The following is a 26,456-nucleotide window of genomic DNA, read 5'->3' as shown; positions in this document are numbered from 1 at the left end:
AATTTTCAGCATGCCTCCAAGGAACCAGTCTTAGACAGGCGTCGTGCCTGTGTGCTGTGGAGAAAGAGCTCCCTTTAAATTAACAGTGAGCGTTCTGATCTCAGAAACATCACTGACTTAGTGGGAAGAAACATCCTATTCCACAATAGTAATAGGCATTTTTATTATATAATTTGATTGTCTTACACATCACTGTCCATTTTCAACTCGAGACACAAACTGTCACATGTTGAAAGTCATTGTGTTTTTCTAAGATGGTATCACTAACACTTAATAGCTTGAAGTCACGTGCTATGTCATTTTCCAAATGTTTCTGAGCTACAGTGAAATTCATCTGCATATGAATAGTAGAAAATGCTTCCACTTACATTGTACACCCATATCTCTAGCAAGTTGAAATCAGTGATTTCAAAAGATTCCTGTGGGACTCTCTTTGAACTACTTTAATAGATTATCATTTCCAGAATTATCTATAACTGATGTGACATACATAATCTGTAAGGCATTATGTAACTATTATACCATAATCATCAGTGTCAAAGACCTTTTATAAAAATTGACAGTACTATTCTGGTAATTTACCAATGTCTCCAGAACCTTAAATACTGTTCTAAGAAACAGAATTTTACTGTGGTTTCCTTAATGAAATGATCTTTTCTACCATAATGTGAGACATTTCAAATGCTATAATTTATCATTCTTTACAAGGTAGGTCACAGTAACTGAACAAGTTCATGTACTCTAAGATACCCTCACTCAAAGTTACCGTGGTAACATGGAGACAGTTTCATTTCAGAAAGATAATCATGTAGTCCAGAACCCACTTTTAATAATCTATATACATCATTTCATCCCTAAAAATATGTACTTATCAGCACTTTTTCTCTTTAAAATTCAAGAACATGAATTCCTAGTGTGTAACTGTTCTTAGTGTAAATGTGTCAGTTGAGCATCTTTTCTATATGGACTTTAAAAAACAGCTGTTCTCCAACCTTAGAAATGTCATTTCTCAGTGCATACACTTTTCTAGTAACATTTACTTTCATTTCGTAAGTAAACTAAGTGGAAAGTGAAAAATAGCAAACTAATCGCTTTGGTGTGCTGTGTTCTCAGTTCAGCCCATTCCTGCCATTTTTCTTTTTAACCTTCAATAAAATCAGTGAATGCTCTGTGTCAGGGGTCTTCATCCAAAATCTGCCCAACATCCTCTCCATTTAATCAGGTAACTTACGTGGACATGTGCACATAAATACAGGTTTTCAAATGATAATGAAAGCAGTCTTATCTAATTCTGCATGTTTTGCTTCAATCAAACCCACAACTCTTTTCTATTATTTACAGTCAATAGTCATGCAAATGTTTTCTTTTTTTACCAAATCCTTTATCAATTGTAAGCGTAATTTTTAACTGATCTATTTTTCTGTGTCTAGAACAAAGAAAACAAATAGTCACACTAATCTCCCATAACTTGATGAATTATTCTTATTTACATCTTTGGACCAGCTCAGTCACAATTTCCAAATACCACATGTCCCGACAAGTTGGAATAGCACTGAAGGCCTGCATGGATCCAAGGGGCACAGATGGAGTCTTAATGGTCAACAGATTTAAGATACACTATTAAGAACCACGTGGCATTCTTATTTCAGAAATTCAAAGCAGTCATATGCATCTAGGAGCTTACGTTTCATTTTCACAGCAGTGTTCTATACTATCTGCTAATGAGATGATCCCTTATTTTAAAAACAATTATTCCTAGGATGACAAGAACTGGGATAAATGAATACAAAACCAGAAAGTTTGCTGTGAATCTGGATGTGGCACCCGGGCAGGTTCTCTCAATGAACTGAGTTCCTTGAGTAATGGCACACATTGGATTAGTTGACACAGAACCATTTGAGCTGCCTGTGGGGAAAAGATTGACAATGTCAAATATGGTGCTTACAAGGTAATTCAATCAACATGTATTTACCAAATGCCCACTAAAATGCTTAGCATCCTTCTTCATAAAGATACAGGACATTTTAGAGAGCCCAGAATTCATTATTATATGCAGCAATAGTGAGTATTTGGGGCCATTTTGGGTCTACATTACCACAGTACTGATAACAATTATCACGACAGTACTGACTATCCCAAGGTTACTAATGTCATCACCCAAAGATATTTACAACAGCTACTAAGGTCTGCCCTGTTCTTCATTCGTCTTCACAGAGTGGCCTGGGATTTGCAATGGCCTGGAGGGCCTTCCTGTGCTCCCACTGCCATCTCTTGGGATTAGGGAACAGACTTTGGCCACAAATGGCTTTACTTAGCTATATACTATGTACACTTTGGGGAACAAGATGCCACTGCAACCTGCTTCAGCCTGTTCAGTAGCTGGAGGAACTGATTCCACCTAGAATATACTGGAGTTTACCTCTGTATATTACACTGGGCTTGTCATTTTCTAAAAACATCAGAGTGGCCTTAAGCTAGTGACCTTTGACAGGTGACTAACTAGACTACTTGCTTGATTTATTTTAAAAATCAGAGAAAATGTTAGACTCTTATTTCAAAGCAAGGTTTTAAATATTTTAAAATACAGCTTTTATTTTAAAAATATATTTCCCTCAAGAAATTGTTTTCTCAAAGTAATATGTAAAAATAAATTCCAAAATAGAATACTTACCACAGGTGAAATTCTGTCCATAGAACTCATTGACGACAAGAATCTCAGAGCAGTATTTTTGGAATGTAAAATAACTGAAGATTTTAAAAGGAATGGTCATTTCTTCTGTGTTTCTTCAGAAAAAGCAGAGAGAGAAAGATGAAATTCAGTAGGCTCTGGTAACAGTCCTATCAAATGAAAAAGGCATCTCTTATGTTTCCCAACAGAAATACACATAGTTGTTCATCTTTGTTATAAAAATTATGCTTACTATAGTCTACAAACAGTAAATGCTAGAGAGGGTGTGGAGAAAAGGGAACCCTCCTTCACTGTTGATGGAAATGTAATTTGGTGCAGCCACTATGGAAAACAGTATGGAGAGTCCCAAAAAAACTAGAGTTATCATATGATCCAGCAATTCCACCCCTGGGAATATATCCAGAGGAAACTAATTCAAAAAGACACTTGCACCCCTGTGTTCACAGCAGCACCATTTACAGTAGTCAAGACATGGAAGCAACCGAAATGTCCACTGTCAGATGAGTGGATAAAAAGGGTGTGGTGTTATATATATATATATATATATATATAATATATGATGGAATATTACTCAGCCATAAAAAGAATGAAATAATGCCATTTACAAATGGCAACATGCATGGACCTAGAGATTATCATACTAAGTGAAGTAAGTCAGACAAAGACAAATATCTTCATATTTGAAAGACATAATTTCACTTATATGTGGAATCTAAAAAATGACACAAATGAACTTATTTACAAAACAGAAACAGACTCACAGACACAGAAAAACAAACATGGTTACCAAAGGGGAAAGGGCAGGGAGGGATAAATTAGGAGTTTGGGATTAGCAGATACAAACTACTATACATAAAATAAACAACAAGGTTCTACTGTATAACACAGGGACTTATATTCAATATCTTGTAAGTAATCTGTAATGAAAAAGAATATATACATATATATATGAAACTGAATCACTTTGCTGTACACCAGAAACTAACACAACATTGTAAATCAACTACAATAAAAGATTATGCTCACTATAAAAATAAACTTCAAACAACACTGAGAAGCAATCAAGAAATACCACTGCCCAGAAATAAGTACTGTTAACATTTTGGTGATATATGTAATATGTGTATTTATAGCATTCTACACAAATGGAATTAAACTCTTTATCCTCTTTCCTAACCTGCTTTTTCAAACAAACACGTCTCAGACATCCTTTCAAGTCAGTAAGCGTAGCATTCTATCATTTTTAATCACAGCTTGGTGGTTCATTATAGTAGAAACCTTAATTTAACATTCCCCTGATGATGGACTGGTATCTAATTTTATTGGTAAACACCAATGATAAAACACCCAAAACACATCACATTAGAGGAGGGCATTTGTATTAAACAGAGATTTGAGAGCACTAGTGTGTGAAGTGAGAACTAAACTATAATACAAGGGGAAAAGGCTGGAGAGAACAAGCAGGCATTCACTGTAAGTGAAGTATGCCTCCTCTTCAGCCTATTTCGGGAGAAACTTAATGCTTACCTTGTGGCCTTAGTCCATTATACAGCTTCTATCAGTCAACAAATATGAATTAAATTCTTTCGGCAAAGCACTAGTTATAGGTGCTTGAGAAGTCAAAAGAAGTATCCTACCCCTAAAGAACTCATGATGTAGTTCGGGGTCATAGACCATATATCCTTAAAACCGTAAAAATACACAGTGGTGAACAACTTGTTCCCAGAAGGTATAGGACACCAGTACCACATGTCCATGACGTTCTTGTATTTAGTATTTATGGCGTCATGTATTCCCAAGGGATCGCCAAACTCCATGACCTGCAGTTATTGGCAATCTTCTGAGGCACAGAATTGAATTAGTCACATGGAGAGGCTGCTAATAGGAAAGGATAGATAGGAACCTAGGGAGGAAGTAGGGGAAGAGGAAGGGCACAAAGAAGGCAGAATGGTGTGAGCACAGGCATGTCAAGGGCTGCTTGTGGGACTGGACGGACTAGGAAAGCTGGAGCAGAGGATCGGAAGTGGGAACAGTGGAAGGTGAGCTTGGAGTGGTAGCTGGAAACCAGCTGTTTCAGGGCCCTGCAGTGGGTTGACACTGAAAGGACCATGAGAAAGATCACACTGCAGTCACTGTTCTAAGAAAATTAATGTGGCACCAGCAAGGAGGATGGAACAGAATAAGGGCAGATTAGGAACAGCAAAAAAGCGAGTAGGCTACAGCAGAAGTTCAAATGTGAGATAACAGAGGCCTGGAATAGGATGATGGCCATGAGAGGATGGCCGCCCAGCCGGCTAGAGTGTCACCTCCTCGAGGCAGGAACCGTGTGCCTTCATCTTGTACTGCACCGCACAGGGCAAGCTCAAAAGCTCCACATGCGTTTGTGCTTTGACATCAGAGAAGAAAACCAGCATGATTTAGTGACTGATCCAGTGAGTGGGCAGTCTGAGAAGAGAGAGGAGTCCTTCATTTATTTACTCATTGCAGATATTTTTTGCAAACCTTATTAAAGGCCTTGGACTGGCCACTGAGAAGAGCTATAATGAGGAAGGAGACACAGCTGCTGCCCTCAGGAGACAGTCGATCAAAGGAAGACTGCACCACAAGCACCACGTGATGGGCTGTGAGACCAAACATGGGGGCTTTCGGAGAGAGCTCGTCCTGCCAAGGGAATGACAGGAGGCAGAGGGAGACAGACAGATCAGTAAAGACCTGGGAGGAGAACCAAGCTGTGTCACAGAAATCCTTGCAGTACATCTGAGAGGGAGGACCCACAGATCTAAGTTTATTGACATGGGACCATTCACACTATATTGTTCAATGAGAAAAAAAAATCATGCATGCTTTACTCCTTCACAATAGTATGAACTCTTTTTTTAGTAAGAGCTCATTTTAATTAAAGATTATATGGAAGTCTAGCAAGATACACAACAAAATTTAACTCTGGATTGTGATACTTCAGGTAACTTTTACTTCTTTACACATTTCTGTTTTGTGTGCATTTTTTCCCCCAAAGAACCTCTATTTTGTAAGCAGAAAGAACAGGAAAGTTATTTCCATTTGTGTTTAAAGGAGGAGGCAACCAAAAGTGCAAATGTTGCAGGCAGTCAGGAAAGTTGGAGACTTGAGAGGAAAGTTTAAACTTGATGACTAGGAAGTTGATGTGGTCTTCAAGAGTAGAGTTTCAATTTAGTGATGGGAGTGGAACCCAGGTAAAGCCGTGGGATGTCGAGATTTTGCAGAGGACCCAAGAGCATTTTGGTAACATTGGCCACTGCCTCCCTCTTAAGAGTAATTAATCCCCTTTTCCTAAAAACCAAATACATGAAATAGTTTCAGATTGACTGGAACATGTATGTTTCAAATATGAAAGAGGAGACGCGGCTCAAGGCTGGGTTTATAACTTGCTGGCTTGATTTTACGCCACTGGGGCAATTTGATTTGTTCATTTTTCATAGATGCTAACAAGCCACTTAAGCAACACAGACAGATACAATGTAATGGTGTCATTGTGAAAAAAAAAATCCTCCTCGACTGATCAAGACCTAGCTCACTTGGCTTTATAACAGTTCACCTTTTATAACTCCCTACAGTTTATAAGGTGTTTTCTTTCATGTTGATGACTTCATTTGCTTCTTGTGACCCCTTGAGGCAGGTGGGGCTGAGATGATTATCTCCACTTTATGAGTGAAGAAACTAGATAAAAAAGTAACTTGCCAATGGCCACTCAGCAGCTAAATGGTAGGAGGAAGACTGACTCCAAGGTCAGTCCTCGCTCCAGGGAGCCACGTGCCTCCTGGGAGAGTCTTCAGTTGTTGTGACCCCACAAAGTCAAGCCTGAACTTGGTTTTCTTACCTGAACATGGATTGCTCTGAGAGTTAAATAATTCAATATAGTTACATATAGTAGCCGCTCAATAGCTTTTTTGTTTATTTGACTTTTAAGTCAAAGAAACAGAACCACCTTCTCATTTTCTCAGAGACCCAGATTTACTTATTAGAACCCACTCACATCACCCGTCCGAGACCACTCTCACCCCTCTAAAATTTTCCACACTTCCTGCTGTTTTTTTAAGACGTATGTATTTATGTGCGTATGTTTTTCTTGATTATAAAATGATGCTTATCCATTATAGAAGATTCATAAAATACAGGAAAATATGAAGAAAAAATTAAGTATCACGCAGAGGTAATTACTGTTCACATCTGGTGTGTGTCCTCGTCCTGATACTTTCTTGAGAAGTCTTATCCTTCAGGCTCTTTTCTAACTATCCTTACTTCCTTAAAGTAACTGGGAATTAAGAGCTAAAACAGTGATTCAGCGGTGCCAGGGAAGGAATGAACTAAATGTTCGCTGTTTGGCCTCTCATAGGCTGTGAGTTTTTCTGGATGACAGTTTGGTTCTCCTCCTGTTAATAATGGCTTATGACATGTGAGTCATATTGATAACATACCTAAGTTGTCACTTCCTGATTCTCACTGTGAAGACGTTTTATTGAATAAATAAATAGTGAGCAAAGACTGGACAATAATGATTAGCAAGCTCTATAAACACTCGAGACTGTCAGGTAACATAGTAAGAGTATCACAGAGCGTACCTCTGGAATTCCTTATAATAATCATTATCAGGAGGTCATTAACATCCAGTCATACCAGTCTAAGTGGTTGGAATTGTCAGATCTTACCTCAGGAATCCAGAGCCCACAAGCACCCCAGCGATGCAGAGCAGAGCCACCACACTGTTGACCACGTTGGGGTTTTGGATCATGCCAAGTAGCACAAGAGTTAGAAATTCACCAATTAAGTGGGGGGCCAAGAGAGCAGCAGAGAAATACCCAAATCTGGCAGCCTCAGGGTATAAGGCCAGAGTCCTAGAAAAACATAACGGTCTTTAGTTTCTCTCCAGGGGTTATCATTTAAAAAAAATCCCACACTTGCCTTCTATGAAGAAATCCACGGTGGTTAGTGGGTGGGAAGAGTCTGCAGGGGAAGCCAAACTCCCCTTTGAAAGGGCTTGTTGGAGCAGAGCCAACAGCTGAGGCCATTTAGTACCACAGATTGGTTCTGTTGGGCCCCAAGCCAGTGGAGACACCTTTTCCTTTTTACAGCTCCTCAACTCTCACAGAAAAATACTCACACTTAGACGATGGTCACAACTAACTGCTATGCATAGGGTTGAACCATCCAGGCTTCTCCATAAGGATCCACACTCTGCCGTTAGCACTGCTCCTCCCTGGGCCAGCCAGAGCCCTAGCGCTCAGGACTCACCCAACCAGCTTCTCAGCCCCTCCCTCCCTAAACCTCACCCATGTTATGTGGGATTACCACCAGCGTGAAACCCTCCGCCGTGCTCATCCTCCAACGGATCAGCCCTCCCCAGGCCTGTTCCGCTCCACTCTTGGCTTTTATTCTACCAGTGCCTTCCACTGATTTGACCTTCATGTGCCTGTAAACAAGCTACCCTACATCCATGCCCCTTAACCTCTTACAGTCCTTTCACCAAATAACACTTCCCTGGTGACAGCACGTCCTCAACAACCATTAGACATGGCTGCTCTTCCATCTGTAGAGTAAGGAAGAGGAGTTGGCATGTCTTACATCCACCCCCCTCCCCCCACCACCACTCTTCAAGGCAATCTGCCTTTCCTCCTGTACAAATCATGACATTTGTTTATACTATTAATTCTCTGCCCCAGTCCAGTCCTCTATGACTTTAAGACACTATCTCACCTTTGATGATTTTGCAGCTTCTGGACCAAGGTCAGTCTGTGCACTCCTGCCCACCATCATTACCCTCAAGGTCTTTAACCTCCCTGATGAGCCATCAACATCAGTGCCTCCTAATTAGGTAACCTCATCAATTCCAGTGGCTCCACCCACCCGACTTGCTCACTCACCATGTCTTGGATTTAAATATTACTTGTTACTCAAAACTGTTTCACTTCTAAGATTTCAGATCCTGAAAATGCCCTTTCTGATCATGGCCTGTCTCCCATTTCCCATCTCCTCACTGCCTCAGATCCTCACTCCCTTCTGCTCTTCTGTGCCTTACCAATCCCCACAGCTGCAGACCCTTGCTCTCTCACTTGAGTTGTACTAAATGGATCCACTCTGCCACTTTGCCTCAGCTCACCCATAAATCCCTAATTTCTCCTCCTTGCTGATTGGGTTCCAGCGGCAGCTAATGTAAACTTCTCCTTTCAATTACACCCTCTTCTCGGGGAATTTCAAACTCTCTCCCCAGTGCTCAGCAGATGGATTCACCTCCCATTTTGTGAATTTCTATCTTTATCTTCCCTACTTTTCATCTTCTTTGTCCCTCTCTGTCTGCTTCTCCAGCTTCATCCTATCTACTTGCATCTTTGATCCTGTTATCCTGATTTCCCTATCCCTACCTTGGTCTTATTTGGAAACTTGATCTATGAATTATCCAATTTTTCTATAGTTTCATCTACCTTCAGTCTAACGTTTTTCCCTGGTGGTCTTGCCATATTGTAAATAGCATAGCTTGAGTCTGATCACCTTTTAAGCAACTGCCCCCTCTTCATCCTACCCTATACCACCAAGCTTCTCAAACAGCACCTGCTTCTTCCATCTCACTCCTTATCCTTTGTAAACCTGACTTGCACCCCCACTGTCTACTGAAACCCTTTTTGGGAAGATCACCAATGACCTTCTAATCTTATGCTTCACCTCTTTGAACCTCTGCAGTTTTGAACGGGTTTGCTGCACTTCCTTGAAACTCTCTCCTCTCTCGGCCTCTCTGATGCTGCCCAATCCTGCTCCTCCTCCCACTTCTCTGACCACCCCTCTGCCTCTCGTCACTGGATCTCTTTCCTCTTCCCACCCTCTGAATGTGCCTCATAAGGTTTTACACTCAGACCGCTTCCTCCCCTCTATTCTCTCCTATAGAATCCATTCCCAGGTCTTTACTCCTATCTTTTCTTTCTACGCCAACCTATCACCCAAACCTCAGATGGACACCTCTAATTGGGTGTCCCGCAGCATCCCAGATGCAGTGTATTCAAAACCACATCCATTCTCTTTCCTGGCAGACTTGATAAGGATGCTGTCACCTTCCCAGTCCCCCAGGCTGAAAACTCAGGCATCATCCATAACTTTCTTTACCCTCAACAAGTCCATTTGGTTCCTGAGTCCATTGGATTCTACTTTCCCAGTAACTCAAAGTGATCCCCACTTTCTGTTGCCACTGCTCCTCTCTTCAGCAGGGCCTCTGACTTTCCCACAAACTTGCCAAAGCTGCTCACTGGGCTTCCCAGCGTCTCTGCCCTATCTCCAGTCTGCTACCAAAGTGATGCCAGCCAGCCTCACCCTCCAGAGCCCAACACAGATGGGTCATTCCCTGGTTTAAAAGCCTCTACTATGTCCCAATATCTAACCCATGCCAGCCCCTCATCCTGGCACTCAGCACCTCTCCTACCAGGCTCCCAGGCTGTCAGTCATATTTTCCACCACTCCTTCCAGTCCTCATTTCCCCACAGCACAACTGAGCCTTTTCACTGGAAAGATCTTGTGTGTTTTGCTTCTGAATCTATGCTCCTTCTCTTTCTATATTCCTTCTGGAAAGCCCTTGCTCCTTTTTCCATCTATTCAAATGTTGCTTATCTCTCAAATTCTCCCCTATTAAGCCTCCAGTAGTCCCTCTCCCCGCCCAACCAAATGGACCCCTGGTCTCCTTCATAATTAACTGGGATAATGAATGTGAGATGGGGAAGAGACTTGCCCTATCTGTGCCTCTGCTTTGTCATCTTCAAACAAGGGGAATTAATAATGCCACCTTCATAGAACGGTGGCAAGGATTACATGAATTGATATATTTAAACCTCTTAGTGCCTGACATAAAGCAAGTGCTTAATATGTGTTTGCCATTATTATTATTATATTCCTCAGCATAATGTTTTGCTTCTTTATGATATTAATTTTACACTTCTTCAAATTAAAGTCATCTGGAGATTTGTTTCTGTCCACAATCCATCATCTGAAATACTTTAGGGCCAGTTATGTTTTGGAATGTGGCAATTTACAAATCTGAGAAAAATTTCACACTGTGTAGACCATCCTTCCTACAGTGGGGCCCAGGACTCCACCTGGATTCAAGCACATTCATATTTCTGCTAAACAGGAGTGCTCCTGTGGGAAAGGTATACAGAACCTCGAGTCGGTTCAGATTAGTTTTTGCCACGGAGTGAGTTCAGGTCCAATGTGCTGCTAAGACTTGTAAAACACTTTGGCTTTGAGAGCCGTTCCGGTTCAAAACTGCAGACTTGAGGACAGCCCCTTCAGTTTACTCCCCTTTAAATTCCCTGTTGCACGTGGCCCTGTGCCCGGCACCTCGTAGGCATTCAGCAACATTTCTGTCATTGATTCTAAGTACCTGCTGCATTGCTAACAGCTGTGCTGCCGCTAGACCTGCTCCTGCGTTTTTGTGTCTGACTTCTTATCAGAAATAGTCATGACCGGATGTTTACACTGAACCTAGTTTAAAACTGCCCTGTCTTCTCAAGTCTAACAGAACTCTGTCTCATGAGCAGTTTTACAAATACTAGGTCTTCAAAATCAGTGCTTTGCAAATATTACAATGCATATGAATCACCTAGGAATCCAATTCAGTAGGGCTGGGCGCGAGATTCTGCGTGATAAACAAGCCCCGAGGTAACGCTGACTCTGGCCTGAGAGCAGACCAGCAAGACCGCCAGTACCAGGGAACGGCGGAGCCCACAGTCACCGCAGGGCCTCTGAAGTAGCCGGGGCCCAGGCGCAGGGGCCGCAGGCACGCATTCGCCCAGCTACGCCCGGCGCCAAGGCTGCCGTGAGCTGGAGCAGCGGTGCTGCCTGAGGTTCCGCTGACCAGCCTGGGACGTCGCGCTTGGGCTGGGTCCGTGGGCCCCACTGAGCACAGGATTCTAAATTAACAAGGTCCTTAACTTTCAGCCAGCTTTGTTGTACTCAAAAGTGGTCAGCTGTTAAAAATTTGCTCTGGATCATTTAACCTGAGCTAGACGAGCCTGTGGTTTTCATCACAGATCAGAGACTCAGCATGTTTCTGAGTGTCAGAGAATAAGGCGGCTTCATCAGGGCCAACAAGGAAGGCGACGTCCCCTCATCGCCCTCAGCTGAGAGTGCAACCTTCTGCTAACCACAGCGAGCAGCTGGGCCTCTGTCACTCCCCAGGGTGGGACGGATGTCTGAGAGCCTGTGGCAAGAACTTCCGCTCTTCGCCTGGGAGCTCGTACTAACCAGGCCCTTGCTGGCCTGTTACTTATATCTCACTCGATTCATCATAATTATCCACATCACGTATCATGGGGTCTCTATATTGGTTATGGGCAGGAGCACCTGCACATGAATCCAGTGGCCTGAAGAAGGTAATGTCTTCAGAACTACCTGAAGTCCTCTCTTGGGACGACAGGCTGGCTACCTTTCACGACTGGTGTCACAGAACATCAGGCAATTCCCCATCTTTTCTTAAGGGAAAGCCACAGGGATGAGGGAATATACATCTCCCTACGATAACACATCATACAAACAGCTCTGCATATTTTCAGTTTTTTATCTTTTAAAAGTTCTATGAAATAAAAAGCATGGTCTGCAAACCATCAATCAAAACCCAGCATCAGGGATGCTTCATGGCTCCCCAGTGCCCTCTTCCCACAGTCACTCTTGATTCCTCAGCTTCCCATCACCCCAGCCCAAGCGCGACGTCCCAGGCTGGTCAGCAGAACCTCAGGCAGCACCGCTGCTCCAGCTCACAGCAGCCTTGGCGCCGGGCGTAGCTGGGTGAACGCCTGCTTGTGGCCCCTGTGCCTGGGCCCTGGCTACTTCAGAGGCCTCCGCTCCGCCCAGGCCCTGTGGTGACTGTGGGATCCGCCGTTCACTGGTACAGACGGTCTTGCTGGTCTGCTCTCAGGTCCCTTGCAGCCCACAGTGGGGTTCTTTTAAGGACAGGACACTGTATTGAACGTTGATGGGCAAAGCCAGTCCCTCCAGAGCAGAGGCCAGGGAGTTCTCCCTCCACAGGTCCCATTGGCCATCCAGGACCCAACGGGAGGCGTGGCCTGTGAGAACTGAACACTTCTGAACACCCTCTTCCTTACCAGTAGCATATGCTGCTGAATATCATGGTGGCAATGGCGCTGAAGGGGAGGATGTGCAGCCCATAGGCCAACAGCATCTGCCACTTCTGGTACAGGCCATCCTGGCTCTCTTGGTCGCTGACAGCTCGCAGCACAGGAACTGGGAATGGAAGGCAGGTTTCGAAACAGCCGGTCACCACACAGCTGGGGTGAGGGGAGGGAATGGGGGCTAGGCCAAGCTGAACTTGAGGTCTATCAGGACTGGATGGTGAGGACCAGGTGGGGCTCCCTAGTCATGGAGAGAGGGGACCTGCCTTCCATAGAACTATAACACCTCCCACCCCGAAGTCTCCACTCTACCTGAATTATAATGTGATTACAAAAGGAGTCATAATTTATTTCCTTCTCTCTAAAGTAGGGGGAAGGGTGACACCAATTCAAGAACACACATGCAGAAGGGACACAAATGAGTGACATAAGGCAATGTGTCCTCTTTCCATGCAGTCTTGGCACAAAACATCAGACAACTAGGTGTTGCTTCTGGGCTCCCACTGCGTTTGAAAACCAGGTGCTGGCTGTCCTAAAACAGGCTCCAAAGAGAACATTCACGGTGCATAGTTAACCAGGCATCCGGGCCCCTATGGGCCGCACCTCCTAATGACTAAGACAGGATACCAGGGATGCTCTTTTGAAGAACCCTTCCCAAACTCTGGCTCGTCAGCTCCTCATTACATCATGTTTCTCTGGATCCTCAGAGACCCTCAGGGAGATCCACCTGATGAGTTAATTCCTAGCAAGGTGTTAGTAATTCATGAGTAACCTTGCCCCAGAGAGAGAACCTGGAGAGGGCCAGGTTGAGCTCAGAGAAATGCCCTTATAATGGTGGAGACTTGCAAGGTACCAGTTGGAGAGGGGGGACATTCAGGGAGAAAAAAGCCCCCCGCCCCAGGGGCACACTTCCTGGGCATGGCACTCACACAAGGTCACAGCGTTGAGCATGCCTGTGTACGGGGTGGCACCCACGAACTGGTACAGAACACCCACGCGGTCCTGGATGGCACCCTTTAGCACATCGTCCTGGACCCGCAGAAGGAAGAAAATGACGAACAAACCCATGATCATATTCTGAACAAGACGCATAGTCACCGCCAGCTTATTTCTCATTAAGTTTCTCATCACTCTCCTGAAAGCCAAACAACCCTGTTTTAATGGCTTTTCTTTTATGGGTGGATATCGACCCACCTGAAATGGGGTGTGGCTCTTACCTCAAAAGAACACACAGTTTAGAAATTACTCCAGGAGAATCTTTGGTTTTGAAAGGAATCATCGGTAATGTTTTCAGGTGTTTCGTTCTTTCAATATCCTCCAAGGTTTTGTGATAAATTGCTGATTCTTTGTAGGCAGATTCAATCATCTGGACTCTCCTGTAGGTTTCTATTTCCCGTTCTTTGCTTTGGGTGTCCACTGATGTCAGGTCCACTAAAATCCACCCCCGCAAATGATCCATGTGTTTTTAAATGCACATATATACACAATGGCTAATAATATGTTTCATCACTGATTCAGGAGTTCTAGCCACAATATCTCATCGTATCAAAATAACACCTGTTGTTAATGCCCACCCATAAAATCAGAAGTTTGGTTAATTTTTCTCTGACAAAGTAGAAGTTCCCCAATTCAAGAGAGATCCTCCATCTCATTCCAATAGGTCACCTATGGCAAGTTAATTGACTTGGCCAATTAATTTTTTGAAGAGTAAAAACACTGAAACCAAAGCAGAAATAAAACCCACTTGTGCTGGTGTTACCCAGGCCAAAAATCTGAGTTGATAAAGTTTAAAAGACTTTTATGAAGGGGCATGTGGAAGAACAACTTACCATAAAAATCAAAAGGGTTTGAATGTTCAGGACAAGGGTAACCGCAGCCACTGAAGAAGTCAAGCATTTCCACAGGTGTCCCGCAGAAAACCAGCTCTCCACAGCTCAGAATGGCGATTTTGTCAAAGAGCTGATTGAACAGTAGACAGTGTTAGTATGTCGTCAGGTCACCACCACATCCTTATGGAAAGTAAGTTTCAAGCGGTCAGTCCTCTGGTTGTCTCAGCCATAAAGCAGTACTCTTATTGCGTCCATCGGCGCCACTCAAAGGCATCCCTGTTCTTTCCAGCATGGGTGGCCACCGTGAACCCTGCTGTACCCCAGCCTGCACCCAGCATCGCGTCTGGGATGGAGGAGAACCACTGGAGTGGGTCAGTGGACCAGGGTTTGAGTCCCAGCCGTGCCCCTGGGTGAGTGACCTTGGACAAAAACAATTTGTTTTTAATCTCTATAAAATGCAAAGAAGAGCTCCTTAAAAGGATTCTGGGAGATTAAGGTTAGAGTTCTTGAAGGAAATCTGTATGATTTAGAGGCAAAACACAGACTTTAAAGCCAACTGGACCATGAAGGCCAATTCCAGCTTTTTGTTAACTGTGATAGTATCTCAATTTGGCATCATTTCTAAGTCTCACTCTTCTCTGTAAAGTGAAAACACTGGTGTCCACCTCATGGGGTTGTTGTGTAGATTACATGAGCTAGTGTGGAGAATGCATCCGGTACATGGCAGGTGCTGAAAGAACCATTTCCATCCTTTTCCCTTCCCGTATCAGGAGCTAGCGGCTCCAGCTGCTCCGGTTTAAGTACTCATTTCTACCCCGAAACCTCCAGCCCAGCACACACATACCCACCCTTGACCAGCTGAGCTGGAAGAGATGCCCCCTCACCTGGAAGAGCTCGGAGCGGGGCTGGTGGACCGTGAGGATCACGATGCGGTCCCTGCGAGCCAGCTCTGCCAGCAGAACGACGATCTGATTTGCAGTCATGGAGTCCAGGCCTGTGGTTGGCTCATCAAACAGCATGACCTCTGCAGGCAAAGGAAGCTCAGATTCTGAGTCACTGCCGAGCCCCGGCCCTGCACTCTAGACTCAGAGCTCCGAACAGTTCCTTACTGAGCTGTCACATCCCATCCAGACAATGCACGGTGAGAAGCACCTCAGCCTGAGCCCAGGAGAAAGCACCTGGCCTGAGGGGCCCACCTCCTGGTTCCAGGGCACGTTTTGGCTTTAATCCCTGAGGAGACAGGGCAGCAACCAGAGCAGGCCTGTCACGTGGCTTGCTGGGCTGTTTGGGGTCCATCCCGGGAACCCTAACAGGGAACAAGGGCTGGCAGGCTGGCCCCAAGGTGTTTCTAAAAGGCTGAGGGAGACTGTAAAAGGCCAATCTTACTTCATGTCTAGAGTTTCCCAACACTAACCAGGTCTTTGCACTGCAAAAAGCTGACCCATGAAACAAAGTGCAAGACGAGGCAGGTATTCAGATTCTTTAGAGGGTTTCACTCTAGCTTATTTCCATCCAAAAAGGACAGGGTCTCTTAAGAACATCTCTTTGTATAGCACAGGGAACTATATTGGGAAATATATTCAGTATCTTGTAATAGCCTAGAATGAATAAGAATATGAAAAGGACTGTGTATAGATGTATAACTGAAGCACTAAATTGTACACCAGAAAGTAACACAACATTATAAACTGACTAGGCTTCAATTAAAAAATATATGAGTATTGGTTAAGAAAAAGAAAAAAGAAAAAAAAAAAAGAACATCTCTTAGTTTCTCTGAAGAGCAGGCAGACTTGGTCTGGGCCTGTGAAGGAAGTATACAGAGGCAATACGTCCCCTCTCAGGTGCGATTAAGAGGTGGAGTTTCCCCAGGTGGCAGGGAGGGTGACCAAACCAGGCAGGAGAGGCAGGTGACTGGCTGTCCCCATTTTGATAGCCCCTCCTTCCAATACATCCACTTCCTCATGTACCATTCAAAGTCCTATTTTAATTCCTGCCATTTTATAAACACTTCTAGTCACACTGAAACCTCTTGGCTTTCCACAGCAGACACAGTGGTGCTGCTGCAGTAAGAAGTGGGGCTGGACAGGGCAAGGTCCCCTATTCATGAAAGACCCAAAATGAACATCAAAACACAAATGCAGTGCTTCCAAGTCCAAGGGCTCTTCATCTACTTGGATGATGGAATAGCACCAGGAACTACATGGTATTTCCAAAGAAACTGCGTGCCCAGTTTCAAAAGCCTCAGTGCCTTCAGTTACACACAGACCCCTTTCCAAAGGGAGACTGTGAAGAAAGGGCTGAAACTGTCTGCAGACACATGGAAGATGCCCAGGCAGCAGCTAGCAGCAGTTCTAGGCCCCACTTACTGGGATCCTGGAGGAGCTGGGCCGCGATGGAGACCCGGCGCCTCTCGCCACTGGAAATTCCCCCAAAGTTGTAGTTGCCAATCTGTCGATCCGCCACGTGGTTCAGACTCAGCTCTGTCATGACTGCCTCCACCTGTAGGAGACACAACATCCAAGAAGGCTGGTCACTGCTGGGCTACTGTTCCAATTTATGGGCTGAGGATCACATAGGAAAGGCAACACCCTTCCCCTGAGTACTTGGGCCACTATCAGACTCACTGCGCCCTAGGGAAAGCACGCCTGTTACAACAGAATCCGATTTGCTTTAAATCGCAATATTTGTATCAGGTTAAAATAAATAATATGATTTTTTTTTCAGAAGTCCTTAGAGCAACAAAAACTGCTTCTACCTGCTTCCAGGGAAATTCAGCAGGATGGAGACTTCATTGGACTCCTATTTTTTTAGATGCTGCAGTCAGTCCAGCCCATACAGAAAAGCCCCCGGAGGCAGTTACAATATACCTTATTTTTATTAATCTTTGGTTTTTGAAACTTTATTATAATAAATGTTATATGTAAAAAAATCCAATTTGGTTTGAACTAAACCTGGCTTCCCCTAAGTAACCCAAGTCAGTCCTAGAGTCCCATGTGGTCCAATCTCACTGTGGTTTTGCATCAAATACAACCCAGCTATCAAAAGTAATTAAAAATAAAGCCTATCTTTATTTGAATCTCTTCAAGGACTTTAAAAGCAAGCCAGTTTATAACCTACAGCCACACTTCTTAAAATCCCCTTCCCCTCAATTCTTGTCACTCTGCTTATCTTATATTCTGCAGCTCCTTGAAACCCTTTCCTTACTCCTCAGCTCCCCAAAACTGTAACAACTGAAAAAATTGTTCACTGACTCTCTAATCCAGCAGGTTGGCCTTTTCCCTCCCTCTCCCGCAGGTTGGCCTTCTCCCTCCCTCTCCCGCTTCCGTCCTCAGCTTATCTCCTCTCCAGAGACCCTTTCAGAAATCTCTCTCTCTGGCCCTCCCCTGACTGAGTACCCCTATCAGCATAAGGCCCTGGGAAAAGCAGATAGAAAGAGACTGAGAATACTTAAACCTCTGGTGATGAGTTTTGTCCCCAGACACCTCTAATGAGATTGTGCCACTATATATAATAATAGATTCTTTTTAAAGTTTCTTCTGTATAGCACAGGGAACTATATTCAATATCTTGTAATAACCTTTAATGAAAAAGAATGTGAAAACAAATATATGTCTGTATATGCATGACTGGGACATTGTGCTGTGCACCAGAAGTTGACACATTGTAACTGACTGTACTTCAATTTAAAAATATTTAGAAGATTGTGTCTCGAGGGGATGATTTATAGAACAAAGTTCCAGAGGAGACAGGGGGTGGGACCCATAGATGAAGCTCGACCAGAAGAAAGGACACATCTGCAATAGATACAAAGGAATAACGAGGAGGTTAAAAATGCATAAGCAAACCAGGATGATTTGTTCTGGAAAAAAGAAAGGTCTTTTCTTGCTGTTAGAGGGGAAGGATCCTGGACTTGAGCTTCACTTGACATGTTAGGGTGTATGTGCTCACAGCCAGGGCACACCCCTGGGCGTCCCTTTCAGCTGCTCTGCAACAGCAGGAAAGGAGTACAGCTTGCCCCTCCTGGCTTGGGAGGGATGGACAGAGGAGACATGTACTTCATCTGTTTCAGATGTCACACTCTGGCCAGAAGCCTCTGCCATGTCTTGCAGACGCCACTAGGAATGACATTCACAGACTCTTGGAAGGGACCACTGGGATCCACTGGGATCACCAACCCTCTCCATGCTTTGTGATTTCACATGAACTGATTCATTCTTCACATCAGCTCCAGGAGAGATACATTATTATTCTATTTATTATAGAAAAGAAAAATAGATCCTCGGAGAGGTCCGTGGATTGCCCAAGGTCACACCTTTAGCAAACAGCAGAGCTGGGACTCAGAGTAAACTGTGTGGGTTCTCTCAAGTCATCCAAGAAGCACAAGGCTTGGCCAACAGCCCAGCAGACACAGCCTGCCCACATCAACCACGGCTCCACGTCCAGGTTCCGCAGAGGACAGGACAGAAGCGGGTCTGCTGTGCTGCTGCCACCAGCACGTCCTTCTCTCTAACTGACTTCGTCAGGATGTTACACCCTGTGGACTGAATTTGCTCAGAAAGTTCTCTCAAGCAGGGAAAACTTTATGGTAGAAAACTTGGCAGGACATGTAGGGGCTGCCAGTGCCAGGGAGAGGGACCATTCACAGAAGGCAAATTTGCCAGCAATCAATGTCAGATACCCTTGCATTTTCTGAATATTTATGCAAATACGTGCATTTTCTGGGAGAAAGCCTCAGTGGCTTTCTCAGATTCTCTCAGTGGGGTATGTGATGTAAATGGATCACTAACTCGAAAGAATCTGTTTATGACTTCATTTCTCCTACCCAAATACCAATGACATCTTCTCCTGCGCATTTCAGAGACAAAAATACTAATGCAAGCAGACAGAAAGCCTGCAAAAGGGCTAACCTGTCACTCACTGTCAGGGCAGCTAAGTCAGGTGAACATGCCTGTGCCTCACCATAGGCTGAACTCTGAACTCTCAGAGCACAACGGTGATCAGGAGACCCTGGGGGCTCAGGGAGGCACAATGGAGCTAGAGGACCTGGGTTCACGTCCCAGCTCTGCCAGTCTGAGTGGCTGGATCTTAAACTCCTTGGGGGTCAGTTTCCTGCAGTAAAAGAAGGAGATAAGGCCTCCCTCATACAGCTAATGCCAGCATGAAGTGAGAGTTTGTGTGTGAACAAGGCTTGACTGATGCCAGCCAGGTGTGAGAGCCTAGAGTGTACGCTGGCAGAATAGCAAGAAACCTGCAACACCTCCTGAGCCCTCTCTTAAGGTAACCTCCAGCCTCGCTCTGGGGCTGACGGCCCTTCTTGAAGGGCCGGCCCCTTGTAAGGCTCCTCTGAAGTGAAAGCTCCAGCACATCCACGACTCTGAAAGAGAAGAATGCCCTTTCCTGACCCAGTATTACAACAAACAAGCCTGCCAGTCCTCAGGACACAGGACAGACCCAGCTCCACTTGCCAAGCCCCAAGAGTCCAGTGCCTGGTGACCGGCTTGGCAGTGCCTGATAAAAATGCAGTAACCTACTGTCCCCTGAGCCAAGATGGGGGATTCCCCGGGAGCCTCAGTGGCATTAAAGAAAGGCCAGCATTGGAGCCTGAGCTGCAGATGTCACCTGGGTGCCCAGGAGGAACCTCACTGCGGCCTCAGGCTGGGAAAACCTCTGAGGCCGCTGTCCCTGTAGTCCCTGGCCTGAGAGCCCATTTCCCAGGGAACGAACCTGCTGTGCACAAGGCACACTGACCTGCCCATGGCTCCCTGTGTGTTTCCAGTCCAGACAAAAAAGAGGCAATGTTTCCAGGTGAGGTCCCTGTGAGTTTACCTGCAGCTACTTCCAAACTGGGTATATATATGTTTAGAGAAACAGACTGGAAATGAGACAGAGTTGACAATTCAACATTTCCTCCATCATCAACTGAATCCATTCAAGACACCTCAAGGAAAGTTGAGAAAAATCTCAACCAGGCTGCAGGGCAAAGTGCAGTGAGGAAAATAACCATATCTCTTCAAACACAGAGCTCCCAGGACACTCAATAGAAATACAATGCAAGTCACAGACAGAATTTAAATATTATAGTGGTCACATTTTAGAAAGTGAAAAGCAGGTGAAATGATTTTTAATGGTATAATTTATTTAACCAATACAGTCAAAATATTATCATTTAAATGAATAATCAATATTTTAAAAATTATTAATGAGATATTTCACAGTCTGTGGTTCCAGATTAAGTTTCTAAAATCTGGACTGTATCTTACACTCACAGCACATTTCAACTAGGTCTAGCCACGTTTTAAGTGTCCCCAAACTACATGTGACTAGTGGCTGCCACAGTGGACAGTGCAGGTCTGGACTCTTTAAAAGGGTGAAGAGTAAAGGGGAGGAATGGACAAGTGGAGGGAACAGGGGGCACAGAGCCCCTGCGGGGTGGCCCCGGGGTGGCACCCACCTTCTTCTGGAAGAAGCCCTGGGAGCCTCCGCGGACAGCCAGCAGCGCCGTGTAGCATAGCGTCTCACGGACGGTGAGGCTGCTCAGCAGAGTGTCGCTCTGCGGGGGACGGACGTGTCAGCATCACTAAGCTCCCAACTGGCCACATGGGCAGGCAGGGTGAGGGGGGGTGGGGGTCCAGGACGCACCCACCTGCAGGACGTAGGAGAAGCAGTCCTGGAACTGCTCCCTGCGCAGCACCCGGCCATTCACAAACACCTCCCCAAGCAGGGTCCCCGTGCGCCGCAGCCTCCCGGACATGGCATCCAGCAGCGTGGTCTTCCCTGAGCCTGGGAGGCGACAAGAGAAGGCCCTGGAGGAGGCCCTCCACGAGGCCTCGCAGGAACTTCCCAACACCCTCCCTGGACCCGTGGTCCAGCTCTGACTTGTTCTGGATATATACCCAAAAGAATCGAAAACAGAGTCTTGAAGAGATATTTGCATACCTTTGTTCAAAACAGCATTATCCACAGTAACTAAAATGTGGAAGCAATTGCAGTGTCCATTCATAGCTGAATGAATAAGCAAACTATGGTCTATACGTACAATGGAATATTATTCAGCCTTAAAAATGAAGGAAATTCTGCAATATGCTGCAACATGAATGAACACTCAAGACATTATGGTAAGTGAAATAAGCCAGTCACAAAAAGACAAATACTGTGTGATTCCATTTACATGAGGTACTTAGACTCATCAAAATCGTAAGGACAGAAAGTGTAATGGTAGTTGCCAGGGGCTGAGAAGGGGCAGAAGGGGAGTTATTTACTAGGAATAGTTTCAGTTTTACAAGATGAAAAGGGCTGTGGGGATGAATGGCAGTGATGGTTGCCCAAGTATGTGAATGTGTTTAATACCACTGAACTGTACACTCTAAAATAAACTCAAAATGGCTTAAAGCCTTAAATATAAGACATGACATATAAAACTCCTAGAAAAGAACATAGGCAAAACATTCTCTGACATATATCATAGCTATGTTTTCTTAGGTCAATCTCCCAAGGCAAAAGAAATAAAAGCAAAAATAAACAAATGGGACCTAATCAAACTTATAAGCTTTTGCACAGCAAAGGAAACTATCGTCAAAAAGAAAAGACAACCTATGGAATGGGAGAAAATATTTGCAAATGATGCAACCGACAAAAGGTTAATTTCCAAAATATATAAACAGCTCATACAGCTCAATATCAAACAAACAACCCAATCCAAAAATGGGCAGAAAACTGAAATACACATTTCTCCAAAGAAGACAACCAGATGGCCAACAGGCACATGAAAAGATACTCAACATTGCTAATTATTAGAGAAATGCAAATCAAAACTACAATGAAGTATCACCTCATAATGAATGGCCTCATAATGAATTCTCAGTCAGAAGGGCCATCACTAAAAAGTCCACAAACAATAAATGCTGGAGGGGGTAGAGAAAAGCAAACCCTCCTACACTGTTGGTAAGAATGTAAATTGGTGCAGCCACTATGGAAGACAGTATGGAAATTTGTTATAAAAACTAAAAACAGAGTTACCATATAATCTAGCAATCCCACTCCTGGGCATATAGCCAAAAAAGACAAAAACTCTAATTCGAAAAGATACATGTACCCCAAGGTTCACAGCAGCACTATTTATAATAGCTAAGACATGGAAACAGCCTTAAGTGTCCAACAACAGATGATTGGATAAAGAAAATGTGGCATATACATATAATGGGATACTACTCAGCCATAAAAAAGAGTGGAATAATGCCATTTGCAGCAACATGGATGGACCTAGAGATTACTATACAAAGTGAAGCAAGTCAAAGAAAGAAAGATAAATATCACATGATATCACTTATATGTAACATCTTTAAAAAATGATACAAATGAACTTATTTACAAAACAGAAAACAGACTCACAGAATAGAAAACAAACTTATAGTTACCAGAGGGAGAGGAGGGGGATAAACTAGGAGTTTGGGATTAACAGATATTAACTACTACATATAAAATCGATATACAACAAGGTCCTACTGTATAGCACAGGGAACTGTATTCACTATCTTGTAATAACCTACAATGGAAGAGAATCTGAAAAAGAATATATATTATATATTATGTATGTGTGTGTATATATATATATATATATATATATAATATACATGTAACTGAATCTTTGCTGTCCACCTGAAATACAACATTGTAAATCAACTATACTTCAATAAAAATAAAAAATAAAATGGTTAAGATGGCAAATTTAACATTAAGTGTATCTTACCACAATAAAAAAAAAAAAAGAGAAAAAGGGGAAAAACAGTTAATGCCTGATAGGGCAATAAAACCATGATAACCTTTGGGCTTATCTTCTCTAAAAGGACAGAAATCATCTGTAACCAAAGAGTCTTCTGTAAGAGAGCATGCAGCCTAGAGTCTAGATCCTAGATGATGGAAAATAATGAGTCAAATAAAATTACCTTCCCCTGGAGGGTTGGCTGACCACAGGCACGCTTTCATTAAACCATTCTCTAGTGAGACTTTGAACACCTAAGTCATCTTTGGCCTCCCTAATAAAAGATCTGATGAACAACCCTGCTTTAAGTAAGACACCAATGAAGTCACATCATTTCATGAAACACTAAGAATAATTCATAGGATCAGTTCATTTGCTCATGCATTAATTCAGCAAATATTTACCGAGCACCTACTCTGTGGCCAGCCCTGTTCTAGCTGTTGAGGACACAGCAGGGAAAAAAAGAAAGACCAATCTCCCACCCTCATGGAATTCACAGTCTACTGTGAATTCATGTTCAGTGTAAAAGGATGGACACTGTGATAAAACCACGATAAGGTATTATCAGAAACCAGCCCACAAGCCCCTAGAACAGGGAGCCCCATCCACTGTCCAGCTGGGATGTGCATGAGGCGTGACACTGGCCTGTGGGACACACTTCTGAGAAGACAGGTTCACTTTCTTGTTGGGCCACATGCCACCTTTTTTATCCTCCACGAGGAAGGCAACGAGTGACGTATTATTATAGAAATAAGTCAGCTTTTTTCTTTTTAAAGAAGTGTGGTATAATTATCAAAAAGAAATTTAGAATGACCTTGGATGTTATGGCACATGCATACAGTTAGAAACGATTAAAAACTAGAGGCAGGAAAAGACAGGAAATCTCAGGAAAGCATAACCATTCTTGTTAGTGAATTCCTTTTCATTTCATCTTAGCACTACTGTTGCCACCGAGTTGTCCACCTGCTGTAGCAGGGGAGTGGCTATGGATTTAACTCCCTGGATCGAAAGAGACTGATCATGCTTGACTTCCATCAGAGACTTCCGCTGCCCACTTCTACTAAAGCGCGTGAGGCAAGTGGAGAGTGGCAGGAGGTGTCAAGCAAGATCTCAAGAGGCTCCTGAGAAGCCAATCTGCCCAAATCTTTCAACCTTAAAATGTGCAGGATAACCTAGGGTAGTGGACCCTGTGATGTGTCACATGAATCCCTTCTTCAGGGACAATGCAACTCCCCCTCAACCATGCTGAGGACGCACAGCTGTGACCCTCACAGGGTGCTGCCCCAGCCACAAGGGGCTGCCCCTCTGGAGGCTACACCCTCCCTGGGCAATGACTTGCTGCTACAAGGAAAGAGGAGGACGAGGTGGGGACTGGGCATAGAGACAGCCTCAGGGAAATCTGCAATATTTAATTCCCCCTTTTTAAAAAGGATCTGAAACAAATATGGTATAATGTTGAGATCTGATAAAGCCAGATGTTAATACATGAACACTCTTTATATTATTCTTTATTCTTGCCTGTGTGTTTGAAGTTCATTAAAAAAAAAAAAAAGACCAATGACTGTGGGACTAAATGGGCATCTTCTGCTTATTTAATTCCTTTTCCTGTCTCCAGGTAGGAAAATTGTGTTTACCGAGCACCCCTATACACCACGTGTGATGGGTACTTTTGAAATATGAATGAACTTACATGTTGGGCAAGATTTTAATTTTTCATGGATCTTTCCAAATATTTCACATGAGTACCAGGTTCCAGTCATAGACACGTCATCAGATTTCACCCTGATAATAGACTTGTGCCCTTCTAGCTACAACTGAAACCTGTCTCTGCAATGTGTTATTCAAATCCAGCCACAACACATTCTCCTCATAGAGAATTTAAAGAACACCTTCCCAGCTTACCTGAGCTCCCTAGGATGCACATGATCTGTCCGCTCTCGACGTACAAGGAGACATCTTTGAGGATCTGCCTGGTCCATTTCTGTTGGTGAGATGCGATGTCCCACCAGGGCCCCAAGCGATGGCTTTAAAGGAAACCCCGAGAGGGGAAAGGCAAAGTGGGGTTCTGGAAGGGGTGGGACAGACCACTGTCCCCCAGCACTGATCCTAGCTCTGCTCAGCCCGGGTGGACTCTGGACAGGTTCCTAAGTGTGTTTCAGCCTCAGTGTCCTCTGTAGACCCTGGCAGGTAGTGACAGATCATCATCTATGTAAAGCACCTGTCAAGCAGCTGCTCTGAATGCCAGCTCTCTCTGGCCAGCTGGTGGATGGCAAACAGGACACTGTTTATTCTTTGGTTGACCCTGCGTTCCTTCACCTGGTTTCATTACACCTCGTGTTCCCAGCACCCCCATTCCCCAAGCCCTCTCCATTCTCAGAGGGCAGGCTGCAGCCCAGGGAGACAGGAGGGGGAAGGGCACAAAGCAGGGGCATGAGGCAGAGCACAGTATCACGTGTCATCCGAGCTTCCAGGTCCCGCTGTGGGCAGGAGGAGGGGCCGCTTACCGAGGCTCCTCACTTTCCTCTGGCAGCCCTTCCCCTCTCCCCACGCCCGTCCACCACAGAGGGAGCCCCAGCCTCCGTGCGTGCCCAACCCCATGAGTGAGGAAAGCCTGCAGAGGGGAGGGAGGCCCACTTACCGCGGGCCACGCCTGTCCCGGATCACAGCCCAAAGCTCTCAGCAGGTGAGGCATCCGCCTTACCTGACACTGTAGGAGGTGTGGAGGATGCCCAGGCTGTGCGGAGGGTTCACAGCAGACGTGGAAACCTCCTCTAGGGGGCACTGGGAGCCCCTGTTTACTCGGCATGCCGAGATCCCGGCAGGGGTGGAGAACGGGAGCTTGCTCATGGCCAACAGGCAGCAAGGGCAGGTGAATCTTCTGGCCTGACCCTCCCTGGAGTGGCCTCAGCCGAAGTGCCAGCAGCAGACTCTCCCCGCCTGCTCCTCACCTGGTCTTGGAGCCCCTCCTCAGGCCTGCCCAGTGGCAGGACCAGGGTTGGCCGTGAATGCCATTATCTGATGTACCTTTAGCCAGAGTG

The 26,456-nt window shown here is 44.6% G+C and overlaps 1 protein-coding gene across 1 annotated transcript; it reads right to left on the bottom strand.

The window, feature by feature from the left end:
• Nucleotides 1-856: 856 nt before the first annotated feature.
• Nucleotides 857-26,434, bottom strand: ABCG5 (ATP binding cassette subfamily G member 5). Its single transcript, XM_010997155.3, has 13 exons — nt 26,120-26,434; nt 25,321-25,442; nt 21,304-21,440; nt 21,112-21,210; nt 17,027-17,159; nt 15,545-15,684; nt 14,661-14,790; nt 14,049-14,262; nt 13,761-13,966; nt 12,805-12,943; nt 7,375-7,560; nt 2,672-2,784; nt 857-1,905 (listed from the first exon to the last, which is right to left on the bottom strand). The coding sequence occupies exons 1-13, from the start codon at nt 26,263-26,265 to the stop codon at nt 1,712-1,714; spliced, it is 1,959 nt and encodes a 652-aa protein (XP_010995457.1). The 5' UTR covers nt 26,266-26,434; the 3' UTR covers nt 857-1,711.
• Nucleotides 26,435-26,456: the final 22 nt, after the last annotated feature.

Source organism: Camelus dromedarius, chromosome 15 (assembly GCF_036321535.1).
Source record: "Camelus dromedarius isolate mCamDro1 chromosome 15, mCamDro1.pat, whole genome shotgun sequence".
NCBI classification, from domain to species: Eukaryota; Metazoa; Chordata; class Mammalia; order Artiodactyla; family Camelidae; genus Camelus; species Camelus dromedarius.
This window is presented reverse-complemented; position numbering and strand designations above follow the sequence as displayed.